Source organism: Anoplopoma fimbria, chromosome 23 (genome assembly GCF_027596085.1).
Source record: "Anoplopoma fimbria isolate UVic2021 breed Golden Eagle Sablefish chromosome 23, Afim_UVic_2022, whole genome shotgun sequence".
NCBI lineage: Eukaryota > Metazoa > Chordata > Actinopteri > Perciformes > Anoplopomatidae > Anoplopoma > Anoplopoma fimbria.
In genome coordinates, this window is record NC_072471.1 from 13,968,236 (window position 1) to 13,995,188 (window position 26,953).

A 26,953-nucleotide genomic window follows, 5' to 3' on the forward strand; every position below is an offset into this window, starting at 1 on the left:
CACACCACCCTGAAGCAAATTAAAAGGGTTTGCATCATGTAGTTTGGCATGCAACATCCACCATATAATCACTGTGTTTAAGTCTGTATGCTAAATGAGAAAATTAGGTATTTGAAATTAAGTTTGAATTTTTGTCAGACTACTATTTCTAAGGTCGATAATCAACCTTCAGGCCATATATTATGTTTCTTTCAAGGCAAAACCTCTATATATATTTTTTAAATAGACGTAGTTTGGTGTGATTATGGCGGTAGTTATGTTAAAGTTCATGGAAATGTAATAAATCATGCATTCCTTGTCGATTCTGCATCTATTCTATCCTGATGTAATCCATGCAGGTGGCTTGGCAGACATAATCATGATACGACTGACATCCTGCCCAGTGTCCAGCTAAATAACATCATATCCTGCAACAAGAGACATCATTTCCTGTAGTTAGCACACATCAAAACCCAAGACAAAACCTCCTGCTGCTCTAAGAATACCCATCTACGCGCTTCATCTGTGTGTTTGTGTGTTTCCTGTTGAGATTTGCCTTTCTGACACAGTCAACTGTCCTTGAGACTCTGCACCAAGGAATTTAAAAAATGTCTTTATCCTTCCACTTCTATTGTATAACATCCCTAATAGCAGTACGGACATATGCACACTTTCAAACACACACACACACACACACACACACACACACACACACACACACACACACACACACACACACACACACACACACACACACACACACACACACACACACACACACACACACACACACACACACACACACACACACACACACACACACACACACAATATTTGTCTGCCCCCCACAGATGCAAACACACGCACAGACAGCTTTTTCCAACCGACCCAAATCCCTGCAACAATGGCAAGTCCATGTCTGTTGTCATGCCAACCCTCCCCCGACCTTTGACCTCTGTTTTTGAGCGGAGGTACCCCAGTTTTTCTGAAGAGAGCAGCAGCGGATTTTAAAAGGGGGCCTCAATACAACCCTGCACAACTTCAACCGCGTCATCATCTGATCCAGTAAATCACCGTCTGTGCGTGTGTGCAAGTGTGTATAGTGTGAGTGTGCCGTTGGGACCGTTAAAAAACAACTAGGGGTCCATGTTGGACAAACAACTCTGGATAGGGCTGCACAAGCTATTTGTGAAAGTACAGTGTTACTAGGTTTCTCTCTTAGGTTCTTAGTAACTACAAGCTAATTTCAAACTAGTGATTTGGGTTGCACCATTTAAAAATGTCTTAGGTATTAAAAACTTTAGTAATGTCAAAATGTGTTAGCTTGTAATCAGCTGTAATGTAGCTCAGTTCAATCAAAAGCAACCATAAAAAGAGACCCACAAGTATCACAAGTTGTAACCGCCACTATTTGGTAATTCAGGTGTTATTTACATCAAGTGTTAGGTCAGATGTGTGACTTTATTCCATTTCACCTTGTTAATTCAGTATTTTAGCGTCGGTTAGGTAGTTCAGTTAGCTATGCAAAATTAAACTTTGCAAATATTTACTTAGCGGAAATATTTGGTAACAAAAAATTAGTGTAGGAACTAGTTTGTGTGGTGCAACTCTTTAATTTACATATGCATAAATCTCCAAGTAGTAAACACTTTTTTTTTTCATTATAAGTGATCCAAGGCTGTGTTCGAAATTGCATTCTAACATGTTGTGTTATTGTGTTATTTTTGTGAAAAACAATTTAAAAACCTACTAGTTTTCATCTTTATTAAACAACATTATTATCAAGTGATCAACTTCTTATACCGTTCAATTGAAACAGGTCATCACTTCCATTAGCAAGCTAACATTAGCTTTGTCAGTTAGTATAGTTAGCTAGAAAAACTGTTAACTTGCAGGTATGGGGTGTAGATATTATATTAAGTATGTAATCTCTACATACGCACTTGATAGTAAGCATTTATCATAACTAAACTACCTACGTTTGAACTTAACTGGAGCAACTGGCTACCGATCTCTACACAATAAAGCCTATCAATCATCAGTAGCCACCTTGGCCCTAAAATCTCTCCATTCATGATAGCTAAAGCCCCTGGAAAGCTCCCAGAAAGATTACACAGAAGACAGAAGACCTCACATTATTTATGCGGGTGTTTGCATGACATGAATCTGGATTACATCAAAGTTTGAGAATTGGGTTCTGATCTTCTCACTAGTCTCTATCTGTGCTATGCAAGCAATGCTACCTGCACACAAATGTGTGTGCGAGTTCTCTTGCGTGCGCGGTGGACATATGTGTGCAACCTCTTTCGCTTCATCAGTGCATTCACATGTCAACACATCTGATCTATTGTGAGAACAGTACTGCATTCTGCCATATACATTTCCACTGAGCCCTCCAGCAACTGACGTGGGATTAAATTACCATTAGTCAATCCGACTTCTGATCATTCAACGCATGATGAAAAGCTGGTGTCAGCGCTACGGTCGTCCTCGGGCTAATTTAAAAGAATGTGTCACCAGCTTTGCAAATCACTGGTCTGTATTAAGACTGGCATTGGTTCTTTACACCCTAAGAAATAACACTACGATACACATTAGTATCATAGTACAGGTGTAATACATGTGTGTTTGTGTACTTGTATCTGCATGTCACATAAGCGAAGCAGAAGCCTGTAGGATCAGTAACGCCTAATAAATCAGAAAAGTAAATATGCACGGAACTTGAACAACGCAGGAAATCTGTTCGGACGTGAAAATTAATCTCTCGTTTCCATGGAGACACTCCAAATACCAGACAACCAAATAGACAAACAGAACAAAGACGTCTTCAGTGCCAACGGACTGCGATCTGCAAATAATACCTGTGGTAGTTAGGGGGTTTGCAGCAACGTTAGCAGAGTACTACAAGCTTCAAGCTATTGTCTCTAGCATCATAAAGGCCGTGCTGTTAAACAGACAGACTTACAGCGTAAATACACCTCAAACAATAGATACACATGTGACCCTGAGGCTAACATGGTAAAGTACGGTAGCCTGATTAATCACCTTTGATGAAAACATTCCTGTCAGGTCTAACAAGTATGCTATGGGCTCTAATGCTGGCCGCAAGAAAGAGGTGAACAACCAGTGAAATGTGAGAAGGTATGCATTGTAGGCTAGCGTCAGGCCAAGAAGCAGGGTGCGAAACACAGGTGCTGCTGAAATACGACGCTGGAAGTCTTGGATAAGACCAGGGATGCTACGGCTATAGGCGTCGGACACATGAAGGAAGAGCCAGAAGGAAATACAGTGGAGTGAATAGAGGGATCGATGTCTTTTGTCAGAGTATAGCATTGCACATGCATACCAGTTAGCATATTAGCTTTGAAAGGCTATGGAATAAGGCTGCGCACATGGTTGGTCACATGTCTACAAGGCTTGAATTGATTAGCCTCACTTTGAGAAGATGGCAAATTAATTACGCCATACTATTACTCACTCAGCTTTAATACATAACATTACCATTTTTATTACCGTAGACCACTAACAAGTTAAGAAAATTTCACATGCAGACACAAACTATAGGATCCACATTTCAGAAGGCCAATGTTCTCTTATTTCATGTGTTGTTTAATTTTTATAAGAACAAATGCCCGTAGGCTCTGGAAGTTTGTTGGAAATAAACACCAGCACTTGACTGCAATGTAAGCACTTCTAATATAATATTACAACAGAAGTGGATACATGAGCCAGGTTGTGAAATATTCGCCGTCTATGTCTGGGATTGGACTTCGCACAGAAGCAAGAAGAACATCGTGGGAACGTCTCGAAACACTAACATGTCTTGTGGTTAAAAAAAAAAAGAAATCCTTTTGTCAGCGATTAAGATTCAATTGAGAGATAGTGAGATCATGAAAGAATCCCTACATATGTTGACAATCTACCCTTGACTTAAAATATATACTTGAGTTTGAACATACAGTAGATGAGCTTTTGACCCCTTGAAGTCGCTGCCAGGCCCCTGCGCTTCTTTCAGTTAAGCTTTACCATATTTCAGTGTCGGAAGCTAAGGCAGAGGGTTGAGCCTGTCTGACTCGGCATTCTCAAGGAAAGACACATTTCATACACTTTGCGACCACGATACAACTCCTGATCTTACAAATTTCTGGCTAATTTTAATCTCGATGGGCTGTGCATTCTAAGGTGAAAAAATGCAACATTCAACTTGATATTTCCACATTACAAACTCTCCAAAGCATACACTGAGGGGTCAGCTTCTCATGCTTTACCCCCTATCTCACGTTTGTCAAGTGGAATTTTCACTGGAGGAGGAAAGGAGGAGGAGGAGGAGGAGCAGCGGTCGATTGGGTGATTAAGTTCCTTACCTTGTTGTAGTAATGGAGCTGGACGGAGTGCCACTGGCCGTCACTCACCCCGCCTGGGATGTAGGTGGACACTGTGGTCTTTGTTTCACCTGGATGGGGAAGGAAGAAGGGAGAAAAAGAGGTTAAAGGTTAAACCAGTGACAGTGACGAGGGAAAAAGGCATATAGGGTAAGGGAGAGGAATTGAGTTAGGAAATAGGGAGAAAAGGAAGGATGAAAAATGAAATAGTTGAAGAAGAGGAGGGGGAGGAAAGAGAGATAAACAGCAAAAGTGAATAATTTATATGGTTGAGCGCAGCGGCTGCTGAACGCTCACATAGCTTTCTACATTGCTCAACATATTCCACATATATTGATAAGTTACCTTTAAAGGCAAACTTGACATAGACACACATACACCATGACCATAAATCAACCTGGAAAGCCATTATTAATCTGTAGTATCAATGGCTCTCAGTGAGGAGATTGCACCGCACAATGGCACCAGATTTACGAGGGTTTTACTCTGTTTGTCAAGGGCAGGAGAAGCCAGGGCAGGAATCCACCGCTCTGGAAATCAGTTATGAGCACGGCAACACTCACAACTAATGTGTGTGTGTTTGTTTGAGAGAGAGGGTTAATAAGTTTTGTGGCTGTGCACGTGACAAAAAGAAAGAGGGCGAAGTATGTGGAAGTGATCGTGTGTCCTACTTATCCAATGTGTTTGTTTATCATACTACATAAAGATGGAGAAACCCTGCAAACAGATCAAAAGCTTTTCTCCCACTCTTCTCATTAAGCATGACTCATAATGTGAGTATTTTATTTGATGAGTCATGCATTCAGATTCAGATTTGTAGTGGGGCACAAGGACTTGGCTCGGCTCCCGAACAGGCTTCACCCAACATAATCATAGTGAGCTGGATTCCTCCCCATATGGAACCATGGGAAAGTAGTCCTGCTCTGAGAACAACAGTCACCAGCCCAAAGAACATGCGTTTGATCTGCTTTCCAACAGTTGTCAGTTTGAATAATGATCGTGTTTGACTCAGTGGTGGAAATAAACTGAATACATTTACTCAAGTACTGCACTTTAGTACATTTTTTAAGTACTTTAATTAACTTGAGTATTTCCATTTTCTGCTTTGTTATACTTCTACATCACTTCAATTCAGAAGCAAATATTGTACTTTTTTACTTCTCTGCATTTATCTGACAGCTTTAGTTACACGTTACTCTGCAGTTTCAGATTAATAATACAAAATATATTCAACAAATGTATGTATTGTAAGGGGTTAAAATGAGATTAAGGAGGAAAATATAAAAACTAGCATTGCATAGAGAACCACTAAGTAAACTTAACCTCATCTTTGAAAACTGCAACATTAAGGGGATGTACACATTAATGCATAAATAATGATATTACATTATTCTGAAATGGGCCATTCTGCATAATGAGCACTTTTTGACACTGATTCTTTTGAAAATTCAAAAGTATATGTTATCAAAGTAAAAGTACTTTGATAACAATCTTAATGTGTGTTTTCTTTACTTGTAACAAGGATTTCCCCACTGTTATTTTTGCTACTTCTACTAAACCACAACTGGTTTGATTGCACATGAACTGTATGTGTTTGTGTATTTTTATATGTGTAGGAGCATGCATGCTTTAAAAACTTTCATTGGTTGTCAACAAGTTTTAAGTGTGTGTTCTTTGGCCACTAAATGACTGAGCCATCATTAATCAGTCTGGCAGCTCTGACACTGAGGAAGCAGCTGCTTTCAAAACATAAAAACACACCCATGTCTTTTACCTACACACACACACACACACACACACACACACACACACACACACACACACACACACACACACACACACACACACACACACACACACACACACACACACACACACACACACACACACACACACACACACAAATGAACGTGTAAAAGTTTGGGTATATTTGAATACATGAAAGCACCAACACACACACACAAAAAAAAACTCAGCTTTTGAAGAAAGTGCACGTTGATAAGAGTTATCCAGCCGGCTCTTTGTGAAAGTCACTTAAGATAAAGTGCACTCACAACTGTGTTAACTTACTTACAATGTAGCTGATATGACAACAATTACTTTAAGTGTTTACCACTTATTCACTGGCACACACACAAACACACACACACAAAACTGTATGGGGGCTAACCTCCAGAGAAGGTGAGCTGAATCTGCTCGTCAATGATCTCCAGAGCGATGAAGTCGTGTTTTTCGTTGAATCTGCCATTGTAGAGGAGCAGAGCGTTCCTCTCTCTGGTAGCAAACCTACAGAGACAGACGGGATTTTAGAGATTATTTTACATTATTTATATTTGTATATATATTTATATATGAAAGACAGCATTACTAACAGTGGAAATCGACCCAAAAATGGAGAAACATTATGCGGTACCTTACTAAACAGTTTGTGTCTCAATTCTACAAAATTCCTTTTAGCTATATAAGGGATTTATTTGTCCAATTTAAAAGTCCAAAGGGAGAAAAATAAAACAATGGATATTTAGATTTGTCACACACAAAGGGTTGAGTGGATTCCAACTGTTTTTCTTTGCTCCAGCTCATGTTTCCTGTCACATGTGTAAGCACCTATCCAACTCAAACAGACCGGGACTGAGCGGTTGACGGCCTTGCAGATAGCTTAATGATGAAAGGGCCGAAGAGGCTCTTGAGGAAAAAGTATCTCGGAAAAGAAAAGGCAGGATGTGTAAGAGCCGCAGGGCCGCAGAGAGGAAATAGTTCCCCTGCCTTGGATGATGCATGAGTGTGTCCACGTGTGAGAGAGGGAGAAAGACCCAGTAAATACCTACTGGCGAGTGTGCTCTACGAGGGTACAAAGGTCTCATATCTCTTTGTGCGTGTCTGTGTTAGGAGTGTAAGGTGAGGGCAGAGGAGTCAGCCGGCAGATGCCAGTGAGGAAGTCAGGATGGCTGTAACCAAACACTGATAAGGGAAAAACATCACACAGCCTTTCCTGTTTTCACCGCACTGCAAACCTTTCTCACCGTCACGGTGTTGACGAACTCTCACTATCAAACTCATCTTACCTATTACTGGTAACGAAACGTGATTAAAGTTTTTCCCTTCATAATATTTACTGTCTCGCAGACTTGCTGAGCATAGGTTATCTTCCTTCAGCAGTTTCGCAAGCGCACCTCACAACAACGCACGTTCAGTTGGAGTGTGTGCAGTATTTCTTATTATATGTGTATGTGAGAGAAGGGAACTGGGACACAATTGAAAAGTGTGTACATGTCTCGGCACGCCCCTGTTGACACACTTTAGCTCACCAAACTCTACTGTTTTTATTTGTGCAGAAACACACCGCTACTACAGGTATCACAGACGTGTGCTGCTGTTGCTGGGCTGTGAAAAGGTGTGTGGTGCGGCTAATGAAAAAAGGAAATATTATCCAGAAAGTTTTTGTAATTTTGTAAAATTGTTTTTAACATCAACAATACTCTTTAAAGGGAAATGTGTCACTTGAATTGGTGGTAAATAACACATATTTTGTATAAATAATACATTCGCAGCAGCAACTTAATCATTAACATGGTACCTGTTAGCATTGGCCTCAGTCTTTTAGCATAATATCATGCGCATTATGTAGAAGCCAAGTGCATATTGAAGAGCAATTTTACAAGATTATTGTTTTAAAACAAGCTGGAATCATTTCAAAGTTTATTAGCGTATTTATTTTATCTAGCGTTAACTAACAAAATCTGCCACTGGCGAGAAGCCTGCTTTTGTCTGAGTTTTTTGTCTGAAGTCAAGGGCCAATTTAAAAAAAATGACTAAGAAATTAGAGTGCTAAATTTGCCAATGTTCTCATAGTAAATATGTGCCGTGCGAGAGCTGAAATTCTTGAAGGGCTTAGCAACAGTGACGAAGGGGAACGAGGCTTAGCAGGCGGTCAATATCCTTGATCCTTGAACTGAATTTTATCCATTCAAAGTAATTTGTAAGAAATGGATGTCACGTTGTGTTCATTGGTGAATAAAAAAAAAATCAGGCAAAGAAGGAACAAAGGAAGGAAGTAAGGAAAGTACTCACGTGAAGGACACAGTGAAGTGGAACCTTTGCCGCAGGCCTCTGAAGGTGATAAAGGACTGTCCAGGGAAGCTGCGGGTGGTCATCTCACAGTAGGGTTTCTCAAACTCCCCTGGTGGACACTGGCACATGAAACCACCTGCAAGCCGGTTGACACACTTGCCGCCGTTCTTACACACACCAGGCTCACAGCGGCCCGACGATGCATCCACCTCACAGTGCTCGCCTACGAGAAGAAAGGGGAATAAATTGTATTTACTGTGTTGTATTTATCGGGTTGACATATTTACTGTTGCCTTGGTTTGAACAAGTGGTATCTTCGCACCTACTGAAAGACAACCCTGTGTTGTCTGTAGATACGATGTGTTTATTGCAATGGCAGTGCATCTGAATGATAAATGACCTGCCATGATATCATCTCATCAATTCATTATCATCATTTTATCTTTCCTGTGAAGCATGTTGTTCACCGTCTACTGAAAAACAGATCATCGGTTTGGAATCCAGTTGTTTTAACAAGAAGCCTTTGATTTAAGTCAAGCACACTTATACAACTAAACTGTGCGTTCCCTTAATAAGTCTGCAAAAGTGTTATGCTGTTAAGGCCTCTTATAAAAAACCAACAACAACAAAGCCCTTTTATAGGTTTATAGGTATTTCTGGGAAGTGCAGGTCTTATCCACAGCGTAATTTGGCCATATTTGGAGAGAAGCGAGAGGATTGGACATAAAAAGGAGTACGGAGGATGGAAAGGGAGTGACAATGGGAAAAAAACTTTATGGAGAGCGGGCAAAGGAAAAAAGAAATAAAAGAGTGACAGGGATGAGAGATTCCGCCATTAAGTCAAACCCACGGCTGATACTTTTAAGCCATATAAAGATGTTAAGATTAAGCCATTTCCAACATTTACCAGAATTAATCAAGGAAACTTTCTGTTTGCCATTTAGATTAAATATATGCATCTACTTTATAGGTATGTGTCATCAATCATCAGTGCATTAGTGCAAACAGACTGCATTCCCTACTGTCAGTGGAGAGATTATGTCTGTGTATTTATGGGGGATTTCTGCAAATATATATGTTGAAAGATTGTACCAAATAATTTTTTTAGGAATAAGCCCTTTTAATAGACTTCATAAGAACCCTGTGGTGATTCTTTTGTTATTTGCCACAAGTCTGCCCTTCCCTAAATAAGTTGAAGGCTGCATGTTGATATGAAATGTATGATATTGTATCATCTAATTCAGTTAATTGCTTCAGTGGGCCTGACCATGGGAAATTCCTCTAAAATGTGACCATGTGGCTCTGGCTCAGTCTCCTGGCTCGGCTTGCATAAATTCCTCCACTAATACACCATCAGACCTCTTTCTGACTGGAATATTATTTGTAATGGATGCCTCTGTGTCCCATGCAGTGTTGTGTGTCATCTTGCTGTCTGGACAAGATCTCTCTACCCAGGACACACACACAGACCCCCAACACCACAGCCTGGAACCAGCTAATGGCCCCTCTCTCCTCAGCATAATCCTTTTTTTTTCTTTTCGAGGGGGAATTATAAGGATCCGTTTCCCTGTAATGTAGGAAACCCAAGGAGGATAGATCGGGGCCCCCCCCTTGTCATCAGCCCCATAATGGCCCCTGATGGGCCCTGACTATCTGGAGTTGAACTGTGACCTTCAAAGACGGGACACCGGGATGCAGGTAAGGGAAATATGACTGGTGACTGGAGAAGACGGACATGGGGAGCAGGAGTAGAAGGCGAGAGAGGGCCGGTGAGTGACAAAGGCAGGTATAATCAGGTAATTACATCAGATAAGATGGAGTAAGAGAAGGAGAGGAGAGGTAGAGTGTTGGGAGAGACAGAAGAGAGCAGGGGTGACGGCTGTCGGAGGCCCTCTCTGCTCTATTAGGGAGAGACAGAGACACAGAGACAGTCAATCAGGTATCAGATGTACAAGGGGGAAGTTTGGGAGGAAGATCACTGACATCGGGGAAATATTTCCGAAAGTGATTTCAATGGGAATGATGAAAGCTTCCGAGAATCATCTACCATGTGAATGCCGGGCAGAGTAACTGTAACTAGGCCAGCTTCCAGGTTAAAGGTGAGAGTCCTTTTCTCCAAATCAGTTTTTGATCAGCTAAAACTCTTAAACTTAAATTGTCTAAGTCCATGGTTGCTAACTATAGGGCTTTTTCTTCCCTTCCATTCTTTAATTGTCGAGTTTTGACAATGTGCCTCCATTTTTTGGCTCACTGATTTATGAGAATTAACTGTGAATCTGTTTATTTGCAAAGAAACTTAACTAATGCCATATATATTTATCTTAAAACAATGACACACATTGAAAACAATAGGAATGTGTAGCATTACTTTCAAGTAGCACAGAAACAATGTGGATTATGGGGGGTCAGATTTTAAATTTTCATGGTTATGCTAATGAAGAATATATGCCCTTTTGTGCAGTATTTATTTTTATTTGATGTTTTGAAAACAAAAACCTTATTTAAGCTAATGTGGTTTTGGTCAAAGGGTTTAGTGATATGTGAGATCTGGTTTGACGAGTATAGTAAGCATTCCGTACACCTCTATAGAGCAATAAATCTACTGCATGTGTAAACGTGTGTGTGTGTGTGTGTGTGCGGGCGGCTATACCTGCAGTATGACAAAGCACGTTTCCCCTTCCTGCACTAGGGTCGACCTCAAGCTACAACAATAGGTGCTGAGAGCTTTTACAGCCTGTCAGTGCGGTTTAGCAAATTTTGTACCAGTCATTAAAGCCTTTGTCAGAAAGAATATGAGCCCTTGCACTTACTTATGAAAGACATAGGTAGTGTTCTTCTGTGCCGGCTTTTTCACACACAGGCAATTACCACAAATGTGTAATTTGTTATAGGTACTATATGGTTTAGTTGAGAAACTTTTGTCTAATAATCTATTGCACTTTCAAAATAATATAAATAAGTAAAGAGGTATCAAATGTCATAACTTCTTTTACTTTGACAGTCCTTCCACCCGATATGCAAGCTACGAATTATTTTGAAAATGTGGGGAAATACTTTTGTGGTTGGGCATCAAATTCTACCAGCGTTGGGTTACAATAAACCGCAAAACATCATCATAACAAGTCAGTTAATCTGTAAATGGGTCTTTTAGGAAAAACTGAGCACTAAGATAATTTATTTTGACTTGTTTTAAAGAAAAAGTTGTTGAGTTGCAACAACTTATTTCATTTCCTTTCTATTCCATGTAGAAGACTCACCGGTGTAGTCCTCCGAGCACTCGCAGGTGTACCCTCCCTCTCTGCTGCGGCACCTCCCGTTGTTCTTGCAGGGGCCCGAGTAGCAGAGGTCGATCTCGGTCTCGCAGTAGTCGCCGGTGAAACCGAGCGGGCAGCGGCAACGCAGCCCGTTGATGGGGTGGATGGGCCGAAACAGAACCGTGTCGGAGGCGATGAAGGGAGGGGAGCTGTCGAACTTTAGCACCGACACACACTTCATGTAGTTCTCACAGGGCTCCCGCAGGCAGATGTTGTCGTCAAACGGCAACACCTGGAGAGAAGGAGAAATCGCATCTTTAAAATGCTTGTTCAGCTTTTGGAGAATTTTAATACTTTGCTCTTGAACGTGAATTTGCGTCTGTTACCTCCTGAGAGGATATCAGCCTCAGCAGAGTCCTGTTGAGATAAATCTGCTCCTGCAGCTCCTCGGAAGGGAAGAAGGTCCCTTTACCCGGGGCGCCTCCGGGCTGCAGGGCCGAGAAGGTCACGTTGAGGATGGAGCCTTGCACGTCGGTGTCGTTCTGGATGTTGAACACAAACACCGCCTCCCGTTTGGTGGAGAGCACGGCCGCCACGCCCTCCAGGAAGAGGCTGAGCAGGGGAGACAGGAAGCGCTCCTGGGACATGTTCTCCAGACGCACCGTGATGCTGTTGGTCAACATGTCGTCCGTGATGATGGTGACTCGCAGAGTGCAGAGGGCCACGGCGCGATGGATGCCATCTGGAAGGAGGAGAAAGACCATATTTTGCCGTTAAGTCACTTCTACTTACTAGCTCCAAAAGCAACAGGTTGAAATGCAACAGATTAAACATTGACACTTTGATATGAAGAAATCATCTAATTGACAGGAAAAATGCTAAATTAGGCCCAGTTTGTCTTCAGACATGAGGCCAGGTTTTCAGCAAGGTGAGCGCTTTAAAAAAAAGCAGGTAAAGCCGACAACAACAAACACTTGAATGCCAATAGTGTTTCCAAGGTTGTAGATAAAAGTTAAATAGTTGGGAAATGTCTTTCACAATCAAAGTTCATTTGAAGCAAACACAAAAGCAACTAATTGTAGACCCGAGCTACAAAACAAGAGTATGGATTCACTTCCTGTTGTAGTGTGAATAGAATTCTCTCACATATTTCCCGACTAGTATCACGTTACACGGCGACTTGATTTACTGCCAAACTGCTCCCTCTTTATGTCTCTGGACAACTGCCTCTGTCTCCTCCGCTCATGTCCCCGTCCACTCGTATCTATCAGTAGCTTGTAAAATATAAAGGTTAAACAACTCAGACAATTATAAAAGAAAGGTTGATTTACCACTCAGAATGTGTGCTCAACTCTTTAACACTAACATTTTGTTGCTGTGTGCAGCTTCAACCCAATACCGGTTGGATCCGATCCTATCTCTTCTACCCTCTCGGCCCTCTCTACGCTGCAGCTTAACAGATTGACTTGTGTACTTGTGTAACACTTCTGCCGCTAGATTGAATTAAGTAGTTGCCAGTCGGGGTGGATTCGGTCTGATTGAAGCCCCGGCTGGGAGTAATTGGATCAGTGTAGGATTTCTGCCCCTGGGGAGGGTTGGGCCTGGTCTCATACCTACTTCTGGCACAACTGTAAGCTCTGGTGCCTATGGAGGGTGAACAGGAGGCTATAGGCTGCACAGGGCACAGGGCTGGGTGAGGTACAACTGACAACAGGTGGTGAGGCCAGATGAAATTCGCAAGGGGGAGAGGTTATTCTGTTGAAACGGGGCAGGGAGATGGGTCGGATTCCATGGCTTTGGTGCACCAAACCGAGCACATGAGTGTGTCATGTGTGTGTGTGTGTGTGTGAGGCAGAGGGGGAGGGGGTTTCGGGGTGAAAGAGTCATGGTGAGGTTCGGTCACAGGTGCCCCGTCACTCTCAGACGCAGATGAGGTCATTTCTCAGGACCCTAGCTCTCCTCACACGGTCGATCAGAGCAGGGTGTGGACAGGCCGGCTAGTCTCAAGCTAACTGCTAACCAGACTGGAGGTCGAATCCGACTGCACTGGGACAAATAACTCACAGTGGGAGGCAATGGGAATGTCGGCTAGCCCAGTACAGCCGGAGTGATGCACACAAATGCAGACACACACATTAACGAGTCACTCGGCAGGACGGTGACATTAAGCAGCAGCTGTGGTGTGTTGGGCCGCTGTAACGTGCTGCTCATTCAACAAGCTGCTGACTATATGTTGGCCTCTGTGCATTTGTTTCTCTGCAGCGCTGCACACCTGTCCCTCCATAGGTCGGAGAAAACACTGTTATTGCACTTGCCGCCAGAGATCCTTCAACTGACAGTTCACACACACACACTGGAATGCACACATCCTGCATGGACTCACATAATGTGGCAGGGAAATGCATGCACGCACTAGCATGATTCTGTTTATGCAATCGTAATTTAGTCAATAAAATTCTACTTATGCCGCTCCTTTGTTGAGACATTGTGTTATTCTAACATAAAGACACATACTTAAAGTAAAAACAAATCACATCAAATGCTTCTGTAACCAAGTAGGTCCTGACACAATCTGTTACCACACACACTCACCCTTTCATTCACATTTGTTTATTCTCATCCAAACACACAAACTATACACACTGACAGCTGCGCTCAGTGTCAGGCTTTTACACCGTGACTGACACTGTACTCCATCATCTATTCTGTGCACAAGCCGAGCTATTTGGTGACTAAGTAAACTACAGCAGATTAGCACTACGATACAGTCGCTCCGAGAATTATTAGCTTTCCCAGAGTGGGAAGGACTTTGCACTGTGGTGACAGTGTGATGGTGGGGAAAGCCACCAGTGCTGGATCCAAAAATTACGGACCACGACAGAAAAGATCACAGGGTGATGGAAAGATGTGGAGCAGAATTTACGAGGCAGAGGAAAAGACTAGGGCGTTGCTGAGAAAATCTGATTGAGATGGCGTTGGCTATGGAATCATGCGTTGCCTAAAATAACCGAAGCAGTGTCAATTATTAAATACTGAAAGAGGAAGGCAATATATTATAACTTTCTTACTCCAAAATTACTCTCTTTCCAACGTCAAGAATTAGTATTTTTGCACTTCGGGCACATTTACAAGATAGCAGTTTGTTTCCATCTCTTTTGGGGCATCACAACCTACGCTATTTTTAGAGCCCACCAGCTGCTAGCATGAGATCACACACAAACACACACACACACACACACACACACACACACACACACACACACACACACACACACACACACACACACACACACACACACACACACACACACACACACACACACACAGACGAAGGATGGGCTGAACCGTGGAAAGGGTGTGTCACACGGACAGACGCCACGGAAAAAAACATTCTATGTGTATAAGCATGCCAGCACACACACACACACACACACACACATACATACATACATACATACACATATAGCCGCCCACCAGCAGACACAGGTTTAACAGGACTTACTACTACTGAGTATTTGTGTTTTAATAGATGACCTCATGAGTAAAAACAAGTATCAAAGCTGCCGCGTAATCTCCACACTATTGAACGATCATGGGAGAACAGTTTATTAGCTACACACACATTCCCTTATCTCTATTAGCTGGCATGTTTACAAGCGTCCAAACACTCAGTGGATAGCCCTTGTGAAGATAAGCAATGCATTTGCAGCACATTATGATGTGGTTATTGCCCTTCTACAGCCTTGAAGCACTGATAAATGTGAATCTAATGATTATGACGTGTAAAAAAAACACATCAATTGGAATTGTTTAATGTAGTAGGTTGGATTTAGAGAGGTGTAGGTGGATTCATTATTGACTGAAACAAAAGGAGATGTGTCAACCGGCCACACATTTGGAGGCCCGCTGCAGGGCTGCCGAGGTGATAAGAGCTGTTAATGACCTGTGAGGCAAGCTGCAGAGATCACACACAAATGACCACACACTAGTGCACAAGCACAGAAAGCTAATAAATATGTCTATCTGTCAGGGTGCTCCACTGACCCCATAGTGCTGTCTAACACACACACCAACACACACAGAGGTCTCTGTCTGTTTGGTTTGTGCTCACCAACCACCCTAAATGCTGGCCAGCTGTCACTTTGAGGGACAACACACACACACACACACACACACACACACACACACACACACACACACACACACACACACACACACACACACACACACACACACACACACACACACACACACACACACACATCCATGGTGTTATCTATTAGTTAAATTAGTTTACCCTATTCACATGTAGTGTCTTCAAAAGGCACGTCATTTTAGGATACATAACTTTAAGGGACGTTTTCTCAAGAAGGGTTTTTTCTGATACTCGGAGCCAGAAAGCTCCACTTCGGTAGCACTTACAAAGTTTTTACAGAGAGGTTTGTTCACATATCATTGATCCTCATATTTTATACAACCTGTTATTCCTAAAAATGGCTAAATTTTGTTTTTTAATACTGTTGATAAGATTTTCTGATTTATGAAGTGATAAAGAGATATCTAAATTCCCTCATTAAAAACAATTTGACTCTAATTTGTCAAAAAAATGAAATGTTAAAACACATTTTCAAATTAGTAGTTCTTCCTTGTTCCTTCCAATATAATGCTACCATTATATATATTGACACTATAACCAAATAGATGGACACATGTCTGAGAACAATAAAAACAACATTATCAAGGACGCGATAATCCGTATCTCTGAAAATTACACACATCCACTATTTGTATTCAAGACTAGACATCTCTTTTAGTAATGTATTCGTTATTTGCTTGACAACTCTGGTGGCCACCCACCTGCCCAGTTCCAATGTGTAAAAATCAACAGCAGTGTTTAGTCAGTTAGCGAGGGGGACGGCCAATAAAACAGCAGAAAACAAACAAGACATTTGTAGCTGTGACAGGTTTCAGCAAGGTGACAAGCCCACCAGAGAGACACACTTCAACCCCATCACACACATTTCCTGCCCTTCTAAAAATCTATTGAAATGCAAAATCCAGGAGACACTTCATTTTAATCATCTAGTTTTATGTTTTTTTCTTTCTGTTGAAGGTGATCCTCAGAAAACACCCAACCTGAAACTATTCCTTCCAACAGTAGCTCCTTCTCAGCTGCTGAGGTTATTTCCATCCTGCTGCCATTTATCATTGCTAAAGAGAATGGTAATTGAGAGCTTAAAAACGTTACAAGCTCAAGGGAGGCCCGCCATTATAAAGGCAGGAAGCCTATACGACATACAGCATTGTAAAAATGTGCCCTGCTATTTTTTCACCTTGCAACACTTTTTTTTACTGCACTGTTAAACTTTAACAGCAGAGCAACCAATGACAACTGCCGTCAGTTACTTTTAAATCCCAAGAGAGCGGCCAACGACTCCCCCCTTTGAAGGTTTTCAAAACTGTAACCTGCATGGCTTCCAGCCAATCGCTGAGTAAAAACTCAACTATCAGCCTACACCTTATTGGACACACCTGAACAACCACGGCCTATCAGGAAGGGCAAACAAACAGCAAGCTTGTCTTTAGAGGTGATCAAACACACACACACACACACACACACACACACACACACACACACACACACACACACACACACACACACACACACACACACACACACACACACACACACACACACACAGAGTCTCTGAGCAGTACAATCCAGCAACTTTTCTCCTTTTCTTTTCCTCTCTCTTTGCAATAAATCATCCCAGGAAACACTGCCCAAAACCATCACTTTGCTCTGATCTGAGTTCAGTAAAGAAAAATATCCTTTCTCATCTTCCTGCTTGTCCTCTCATCTATCTAATCTCTCTTTGTGTGCCCATACTCAAATTAAAACATTTTAGTTTTGCTCAAAGGAAGCATTGCCCTCAACAGTAATTCCAACCGTTCTGTTCGGAGGCCAACAAGATGTCAAGCCTCATCTCCCTTTCTCTCTTTTTTACTCTCTCGTGGCAGCCAGCGCCAACATCAGATCACGTATCAGCAGCTTGCAGACACACTGACAGACATCCTGTATGCTGGAGGCAGAAGGAAATTGCCCCGCAAAAATCAAACTGAAATTAACTTAATCAAAGCACCATCCATCAAAAGAGGTAAAGGCAAATATAAAAATAAATTAGTAAGAGCAGGAAATGTCTCTAGAGTATCAAACTTTCAGTTTTACAAACTAAAAGATAGCACAATTGATTGGCTAAGTTGCCACTCTCTCTTTGCAAACAATATTTCCAAAAATATAATAGAAGTTGTAAGGTTGAACCATATATTCTGCCCTTAGAAAAGTCGAAAAGATAGCAAAGAAAAACACCGCTCATGGCAGCCTACAGTGGCGTCCTTCATGGCTGGTTTCTGCCGCCGTCAAACCTACTTACATGAAGTCACGCTGGCCACAGTTGTGTCATGATGTAATGACACATCACCATCATTTAGTTCCACTTCCTGTATGAAGGCACAGGTGGAACACACAGGGCTGCAGGTGTTATTTACTCAGTAGCAATGCCTCCTCGTCTGCACTGCAACATCCTTAGTGCTAAAACGACGAAAAGGCAAGAGTTTATCCAGTATAACTGCTTTCTTTAAACAACAGTCCAACATTTGGGAAATATGTTTATTCTCTATTTTGGTGAGAGTTAGATGAGAAGAGTGATATCAATCTAATGCTGTTTGTTAATCATGAAGCTACAGCCGGTTAACTTGGCAGAAAGACCGGAAAAATGGGGCTCTGTTCAAAGGTAACAAAACAAATCAACCACACAGTACCTCTAAAACTGACTAAGTACAGCTTGATATCTTTTGTATTTAAACCGTTCAAGAAAGCTTCTAAGTGTATTTCCTAAATGATCAATCATCATTTAAAAAATTGCAGTTCCAAGTCAAAGCTTTGCCTGAATAGGCAGCTCGGGTAAAAGTTGGATCCAACAAAAAGTCTGGAGGGAAAACTGCCCAGTAGGAGTGAATAAACTGTGCAGTCTAATAGCATTCAGTATATCACTGTTTGACATACTCCTTCCATAAAGTATGTGTTTTAATTATTTAGCCTGTTTAGCTTTGACCATGGCACAGTGGTGATTTCCAATGCAAACAAAGGCTAACCAAAGATAGATGATTAACCACAGGAATGCCAGAGGCAGCAGGTAAGCAGATAAAGAACGAGATTCATGGGTTCTCGGAAATAAATCTACATCATTTCATGACTTATATAAACTACATCGTTCACATCAACTCATACAACTCATGCAATCTGGCAAGATGATTTCCGGAGGGATGAAAAAAACCAAACCTTTAGGTTCTAGCACAAGTTCAATCACAGCCAAGAACACCTTGCTGTCATCTTTATCTCAGCTGTACATAAGAATTGACAGAGTCGTGATTCTGCTCTACAACCTGTGTCAGCTCGCACTCAACACTGTAGAGTCTCTATCCGCCAGCACTCATCTGCTGATGCAAATGTGAGAGCACACTCTCTCATATCTGGAAGCACTCAGCGAAAGATCCCTCTCATCTCCTTCAACAAACAGCTGGTCGTAATTTTTTTCTCAGGTATGCCCGTCTGTCCGTCCGATTTAAGCGTTGAGGACAGACGGGGCTAAGCTTTGAACACTCACACAGACACGTGGAGATAAACTTGACGGACATGCAGACACCCTAAAGGTCAGATTGGTGCGAAGGTTGAGAGAAACAAAGGCCAGAGACGGCGAGAGGAGGGGAATGATATACTGTATGTTATTTAATATGCAATGTGAGTATGAATGAACTCAGCAATAAAGAACTTGAGGGAGACAGATAAAGGGTTGTGCAGTGTGTGTGTTTCACTACCGTTTTATATCTCAGGAGGCTGATTAACTGTTGTGTCAGAGTTGCAAATTGTGCGTGCATGTGTGACCATATATCATCAAGCCTGGACACACATATACACATAAACACACAGCTGTTGCAGTCTTATTTCCCTGCAACACTTGCAGCTCCTCAGGGGGGGTCCAAATAAGCCTTTAAGACCTTTCCTCCTTTCTCCCTTTTCCTCCTGTTCTTCTCCTCCTCATCCTCCACCAACTGTAGTGACCACACTAGTAGGATAAGCTCTCTCTCATTCTCTCTTCAAGCTGTCATAGAGCAAAAAAAGTGGCAGCAGGCACACAAAAGAATCCTTTCACCCCAGCAGTGAGTAGTAGAAGTGGGAAGGGACTGTGGGTGAGGTTTGGGTGGGTGAGCCGGAGTTGTCAGAAGGATAACATCCCAGAGAACAGGTGGGATTACACACAGACACACTGACAAAACCGGGACCAGTGATTGAGACAATCAAACAGCTAGGAGAACAGGTGGGAGGGAAGCTCGATGATCAAACTGGAACCAGAGGCTGAATCCTTTATGTCACACAAATTCCAAACCAAATATGTTGTAAATATGTTCTGCACAAGCTTTTTCTGGAAACAAAAGATAATTCAAGTCTACTACTTGCCTGGCTCTTTCAGTTCTGGACACATCTTGTTCAAATAGTTTTTCATAAAGTTTGCCAGTTCCTAAAATCATCAGTCAGACTGGTTCAGCTTTCAGGTGCAGGACTCAATCCGTTCTCACTTGTTGTCTTGCAGAGTCAAATCATTTAGCAAAAACTGAGTAGAGTTAGACTACTTTGAGACGTTTATCATAACACCATATTTGATCCATCAAGCCAAAACTAAGGCTGCACAATATGGAGACAATCCAGTCACATATTTTTGACCAAATACCTAGTTATCAATATTGCGACAATATTATAGAGTTGACCATTGGTGCTTTTCCAAAATATTTATACAATGAGATTTTTGATAATTAATCACCAGTCATGCGGATATATTGATTAATTGTAAAAGGCAAAGAACAGAACAGCTTGAACAGCCTGGTTAGTTCAGAAACTTATAGCACTTGACTGTATTGCAGCCTTTAAAACCAGGATTTTTCATGCCATAGTAGGATATTACGATATCCATAATCTAAGACGATATCTACTCTCATATCAGGATATCAGTATAGTATTGTTATATTGCAAAGCTCTAGCCAAAAGTACTGCTGTTATGTCCCTAAGTCGGTCAAAAATAGTCTGGATATCTAAAAAGATGTTTTGGTTTGCAGCTAAATGATAAGTGAAGGCACAAGCTGTGACACTGCCAGTATATAAAGCTATATTGTGTACAATTAAGGTATATCTGTGCCATCAGACAATACACGGTTGAGACACATCTGGTGTAGGCAAACCGTCCACACACTGTGATAATGTTAAACCTTTGGCTTGGCCCACTAGGGAGTTCAGAAGCCTGCGCCAGCGTATCGACTTCTCCTCCACCTTCACCATTAAGCAGAATGGACTTTCACAAGCCCTCCACAAGTGCCCTTAGTGGCTGTGCTTAAGCGGAGCACTCGGGGGCATCGAGTGCCAGGCCGAGAATCGACCCGGCTAGAATATCTATGTCCCATTTAGGGATCTCTGGGAGAGAGCAGGGGAAAAGAATGGAAGCACTGTTCCTGCCCAGACAATGCTAAAGGAGCCCGGATGAGGAGGCCAGACAATGCAAAACGAGTGCAAATGAACGCTCGGCTTGTGTTGGTGCCTGAGGGTTGACTGGTATCACAGCACTTGTTTGCTCATTGCTTGCTAGACTATTGCCAAAGAAGGTAATTAATCACAGAGAAACTACAGAGACCCTTGATCAGAGAAGTGCAAATTCGGACATGTGATTGAAAGCAGAGACGGAGGGAGAAAAGGCATCGGGTTTGTTGTTGTGACAAGGCTTCTGAGGATAGAATCAGCAGATGGTAGAGAACATGCCATTATGGCGTTAACAAGCTTGAGAAAATCCCCTCGGGACAAAGAAAAGTAGAAATGGTAAGTGAAGGGGGGGGGGGGGGCATTAAGCCATCCAACCTGTGTAAATTAATCAGAAATTTCTTTGTCCACTAAATCAGGCGACGTCATGCGATGCTTGCTTGGCTCACACAAACTCAATTATAACAATTCAGGGCATAACACCACTTGTGCTGCACAACACCAGGCCTGGAAAACACACAGGCATAACAGCGCACTACCAAGCACCCCTTAACTCTCGAAATGCGCATGCACTATCAAATCAGTCTCGTTGCAGCACTGCTTTCATGATTGATTTCAAAACACTGTTAAATCCAGCTGCTCTTAGTCTCTCCAGTCTTTTAGCTGTGTCAGCCTTCCCTCTCCCTCCTGAGACGGGTAATCAGGTTAAAGCCCTCCACTTCTTCTTATTAAAGGTTCAAAAAGTTTACATATCACAGGTGTTATCTGGCTCTGTTTTCACGAGATGATGAGAAAAGAAAACATCTCACTTTTAGGCAAAGATGTGAGCCAGTTTGTACCCAACACAGTCTGAAGGTAAATTAACGGGAGCTTAAAAAAAGATTCAGGAACTGCTTCTCTCTCTTGGTCTGACAATTGAGAGACGGTTTAATTGGGGACTTCTATCGCGAAATGTGTTATCACGTCAATTTTAGTCAATCATTCAGTATCTCTCCAAGGTCTAATTGTAAAAGTGTCATCCTCTTTTCAGCAAGAACTCCAACAGACATCACAGTTTGTTTTTAGTAGTTCTCTTTTTTAATAAAAGGCGGATGTCATATTTCGTTTCACGTCTCTTAAGTAGGAAAGAAAGACATGTAAAATGGCAGAAGGGATCAACTCCATGACAAGTCAGAACATGTACTGTCATCACCTCGAGTAGGTAGCCATTAGCCCTTGACATCATGCAAAGACAAAAATGAGCATCATTATGACCTGTCAGAGGTCTCTGGAGGTCTGTGGATTATCTTTGGGAGTAACAGGGTCATGATTTATGGAAAGGGACATTGCTGTGAAGTTCTTCAAATGCATTTTTTGGGCGTGAGCATTTTTGATTTTGAGCTGAACTGTCACTCTAACTACGAATGAATTATTCTGATGATTATGGGAACTGTCAAGAATGAAGAATAGAAGCAATCTGTTCATGGATTTTAGTGAGTCTTTCTATTTACACAATAACAGGATGCAAAAAAACACAAAAAGAGCATGCAAGTGAGATTTAAATTACTTTGAAAAACTACTTTTTTCAACAACAAAAAAATACAAAATCATTCAGTCATCATCAGTATGCACATCAGCAAGTGAGTTCATGCAGTTTCCATGATGAATCAGAAAGTGGTGTTAATTCCATCTAATTTGTAAACGCCTCTTTTTTATGCTGCCTCTACCTGTTTTTATGACGTAAGGGTCATGTGACTCACATTGAGACACAATAGGTAAAACTGTTCATGTGTAGGATTTTTAGATCGACAGACACACAAACACCTACATACACATTGATACCTTTTGGAGGAGAACTGGTGTCTACTATGTGTGTATCACCATGGTGAGTCCTTTCAGCATGTGTTTGTATGTGTGTGTGTGTGTGTGTGTGTGTGTGTGTGTGTGTGTGTGTGTGTGTGTGTGTGTGTGTGTGTGTGTGTGTGGTGTGTGTGTGTGTGGTCTGATCAGTATTAGCACTATTAGATCTTTTTAAAGTCCTTATTCAAGAGATCACAAGAGGGTGAAGAGTCAAATGGGCCATTCTCTGTTTCGTAGGGGATAATCACTCAACTATATCCAGGAATGCAAACACACACACACACACACACACACACACACACACACACACACACACACACACACACACACACACACACACACACACACACACACACACACACACACACACACACACACACACACACACAGCCTAGTCAACAGTTGGTCAAGCACTGCTGCTCTGCACACACAATGTCCTCGGACACAAACACATGCATTCACATGCTCACCTGGCCATACAAACAAACACGTGTGTACACATATACAAATGTATACAAACGCTAAACACACCCTCACAACATGCACATATGCACACACCGCTCCTCCCCATCACTCTCTCTAGCATTGATCCCCGTTTGATAAGCTAACCGTGGACAAATAGTTGGTTTGGTGGGGGGGCACACTGATCAAAAGCCTCCTCACGGGTTGGCCCGCACCGCTCTCTTAAGAGCTACCCAGCCATGAATGGCCTAATAGGACCCGAGTATCCATTACATCGACACCAGATCCAGTCTTTCTCTCCAACTCTGCTGTTAGCTGCTCACGTCCCTCGCTCATCCAGGCTCTCGTTCACACATATGTATTTATTTTATTCAATTCTATTACACACATTTTATTGTTGTAGTAAAATAATAAAATGTAACTGTAAAAATTGGTTTACGAAAAGCTACACAACTACTTGAAATCCGTGTAAATACAAAAAATATAATATAGAGAATAAGAAGAAACATATTTTAAACAAGAATCTGAACTTTTTCTACTGGTTTCTGACTGTCTTTCCTCTTCTTTCCCCGCCTCATTCCAACTGCCTACTTTCCTCCGTGTCTTTCCTTCTGAGGAGGTGTCGGGTTGCAGTTATTGTTGGTGCTGGTTACTGATAAAAAGGGTGCCTAGTTACCAGCCAGCGCATGATTGGCTCTTTTCAACAAAGCAGGGTGTAAAAAAAAAGGGTGGGGGTAAAGGAGGGGCGGTCTGGTGTGGTGAGGTCGCCCTGGGAAACCATCAGGCTTGTGTCAACTTAAATAGAGACTCGGGCAGATCTCCAAGACGTTTGTGTGTGTGTGTTCGAGTGTGTGGATGTATGCGGGCGTGGGGTTGTTTTCAGAGGACAAAGCTTGGAGACACTGACCCTTCCGACACCCCTGAATACCCCACCGGCACCTGCTGAATGCCCGCTGAATACCCCCATCTTGAATCCACCCCTGCTGGCATTAAAGAGGCACTCTGCCAAACTACACCTATTACTGGAGCAACGGGCCGCTCGGGTAAAGGGACAGTTAATGCTTAATACTGACATAATACAAATAATCTTCAAAAAGCATGATTTTTATAACCAGTATTACAGAACGCAATTCATTATAATTTAAAACAATAAAAATAAGCAAATCCTTATATTAATATGCCGTCATTCAATTAATCCAACAAACAACGGATTGTTTTATTTCCAAAATAAAGTGACAAAAGTAAAGGAATGATTATTGGTGTTTTTTAAAAGATAGTTACAAACAATACAAACAGGCTACAATTGTTCAATTCCCTCAGCGTAAACTGCCTGATGAATTTAAAAAGTAAAATAAAAGAACTTAAATTAAGTCATTAATTCCAAAAATGTGTCATGATATGATAGACTAAAATTGCACACATTGATAAATCTAAAGTTCTATTACATATTAATAACATATAATAATAATTCATATAATTAAAGGCTACTATAGGTTCTAAACCACAAGTCGTGGTTGCATTGCGGTTATGACTGGACCATAATAAGTTATTACTCATCAGTCATTTGCATTATTTTTCTTCAGTATCTGATTACTTAAAAAAGTTCCTTAATTGAAGCATTGGGGTAATTAAGGTTTTTATATTCAAGTAAATGCCCTGACATTACACTGGTAATATGCCATTGACCCAGCAGAGACAATTCAAAAAATGTTAAGCAAAGCAAAGAAAATAAATTCAACATAGACTTCATGCTTATGTATTCCCTTGGGTTCTCCACTTTTTCCTTATTCAAACAGTATTGATGTTACTATTCTGAGGGAAACCACATAACCCCTCCCCTTTTTTTGTTAGACTACCCCCCAGCAAGTGGCAGGTCTGCTAGTTACAAGGTTAGTCACTGGATGAAAAGAATACCTGCCATTTCTCACTTTATGTCTGCTGTCAAACCCACAAGGCAGGAAAAAGCACCAAAGAATAGAGTGACTTTTACAAAAGTAGGCTGCTATAATTGTTACTTTCCATTCCTAATTAGCCACGGTAAAACTCCCCAACCACCTCGCCCTCTGTTCTCCTGTCGAGTATTTGAGGCCTGGAGGCTTGCTCTTAAGACTCGCTGTCAACTCCAGGAAGTCTAGAGAAACCCTATAAATTGTTAATGTATTAGCCGGAACTTTCAGGCTGTCAGAGGACGAGAAAGCCAACAATTATCAGAAGACGGCACTGAAGATGCCGAGTAGCCAGATTCACACAAGGCGGTGTGATAATAATGTGGTAGCTAAAATCAAGCCTTATGTGGTCCTTAAAGTTACAAACCTTAAGATTTTAATTTAATAGAATCCTGTTTTTGATCCAATTTATGATTGGCATTTTTCAGCAATGATCATTCAATGTGCTCACATTCCCCCATTACCTCTCTATGTTGTACTTCTTATTGTTAGTGGCAAATCGCCTTTAAATAAATTGATGTAACTGTTTCTGTTCTATCCTTCTCAAGAGTGACTGGATAAGACTGAAAAAATGCTTGTCAAGCTCTTAAACATTAAATATATATGTGTCGTTCATTAGCGTTACATATCTTGGGAAGCTGAGATTGCGCTCCAAATGTTTGGCTAATTGCCCCCGACAGTATCAGCCGCATATGTAGGATATCAGCTGTTCAGACGCTGCGGGCCAGTTGGTCACCCGGCCAAACATTATCTCAATCAATGAGTTCATTCATGAATCCATTCAGTCACTAAATCAGGCAGCCAGCCAAGCAGTCAGATTCACCGATTCATTCATGCGTTCAGTCCAATCGGTTAGTCAGCCGCCCAAACCAGCCAGCAGATTGAAACCATGCTAATACAGACGCAGATGGTCAGACTCAGCCAGGCTCACAGCCCACCTGGAGCTGCTGGCTGCCAGCTGACCTCTTGATGTTTCTATCCTCCCCTGGCCCAGCACCGCTACTGATGCAGCCTGGACGAACCACAACTGAAATACCTCACTCTCTCTCTCTCCTTCACTGTTTGGGTTACCGAAAAAGAAAGTAGAGAGAAGATTACGGAGGGTAGCTCAGGTGCATTTCACAAAGACTGTTTGTGAGCCACATGTGGTTTTTGTGTCTCGGGGTTTTTACAGGCCCTTACTGGGTTTTTACTGGTTGAGCCTTCATCATGTTAATCTCCAGGGAGCCCAGTGATCCCTCAAGGTTTGGCTTCTTTTGATAAAGAGAAAATAACACAGAAACCTAATGCAGAAGTGAACGAGAGAGTAGGAATCTTTGCTTTCATAACCAGAAGAAAAAAGTACCGACAACCCTTCAATGCATCAGCTATAAAAAGCGACACTATTTGAGTAGATTCGTGAACATCCCATTTACAAGACTGGGCTATTTGGAAGCG

At 41.8% G+C, this 26,953-nt stretch overlaps 1 protein-coding gene across 1 annotated transcript in view; it reads right to left on the reverse strand.

The window, feature by feature from the left end:
• The window catches only part of celsr1a (cadherin EGF LAG seven-pass G-type receptor 1a), an 85,419-nt gene that overhangs the window by 39,019 nt on the left and 19,447 nt on the right, over positions 1-26,953 (reverse strand). The window contains exons 2-6 of the mRNA XM_054624576.1: positions 12,073-12,428; positions 11,690-11,978; positions 8,433-8,655; positions 6,532-6,647; positions 4,344-4,432 (exon numbers count right to left, since the gene is read on the reverse strand). Coding sequence (XP_054480551.1) covers positions 4,344-4,432; positions 6,532-6,647; positions 8,433-8,655; positions 11,690-11,978; positions 12,073-12,428 — 1,073 coding nt within the window. The remainder of the gene's footprint in view (positions 1-4,343; positions 4,433-6,531; positions 6,648-8,432; positions 8,656-11,689; positions 11,979-12,072; positions 12,429-26,953) is intronic.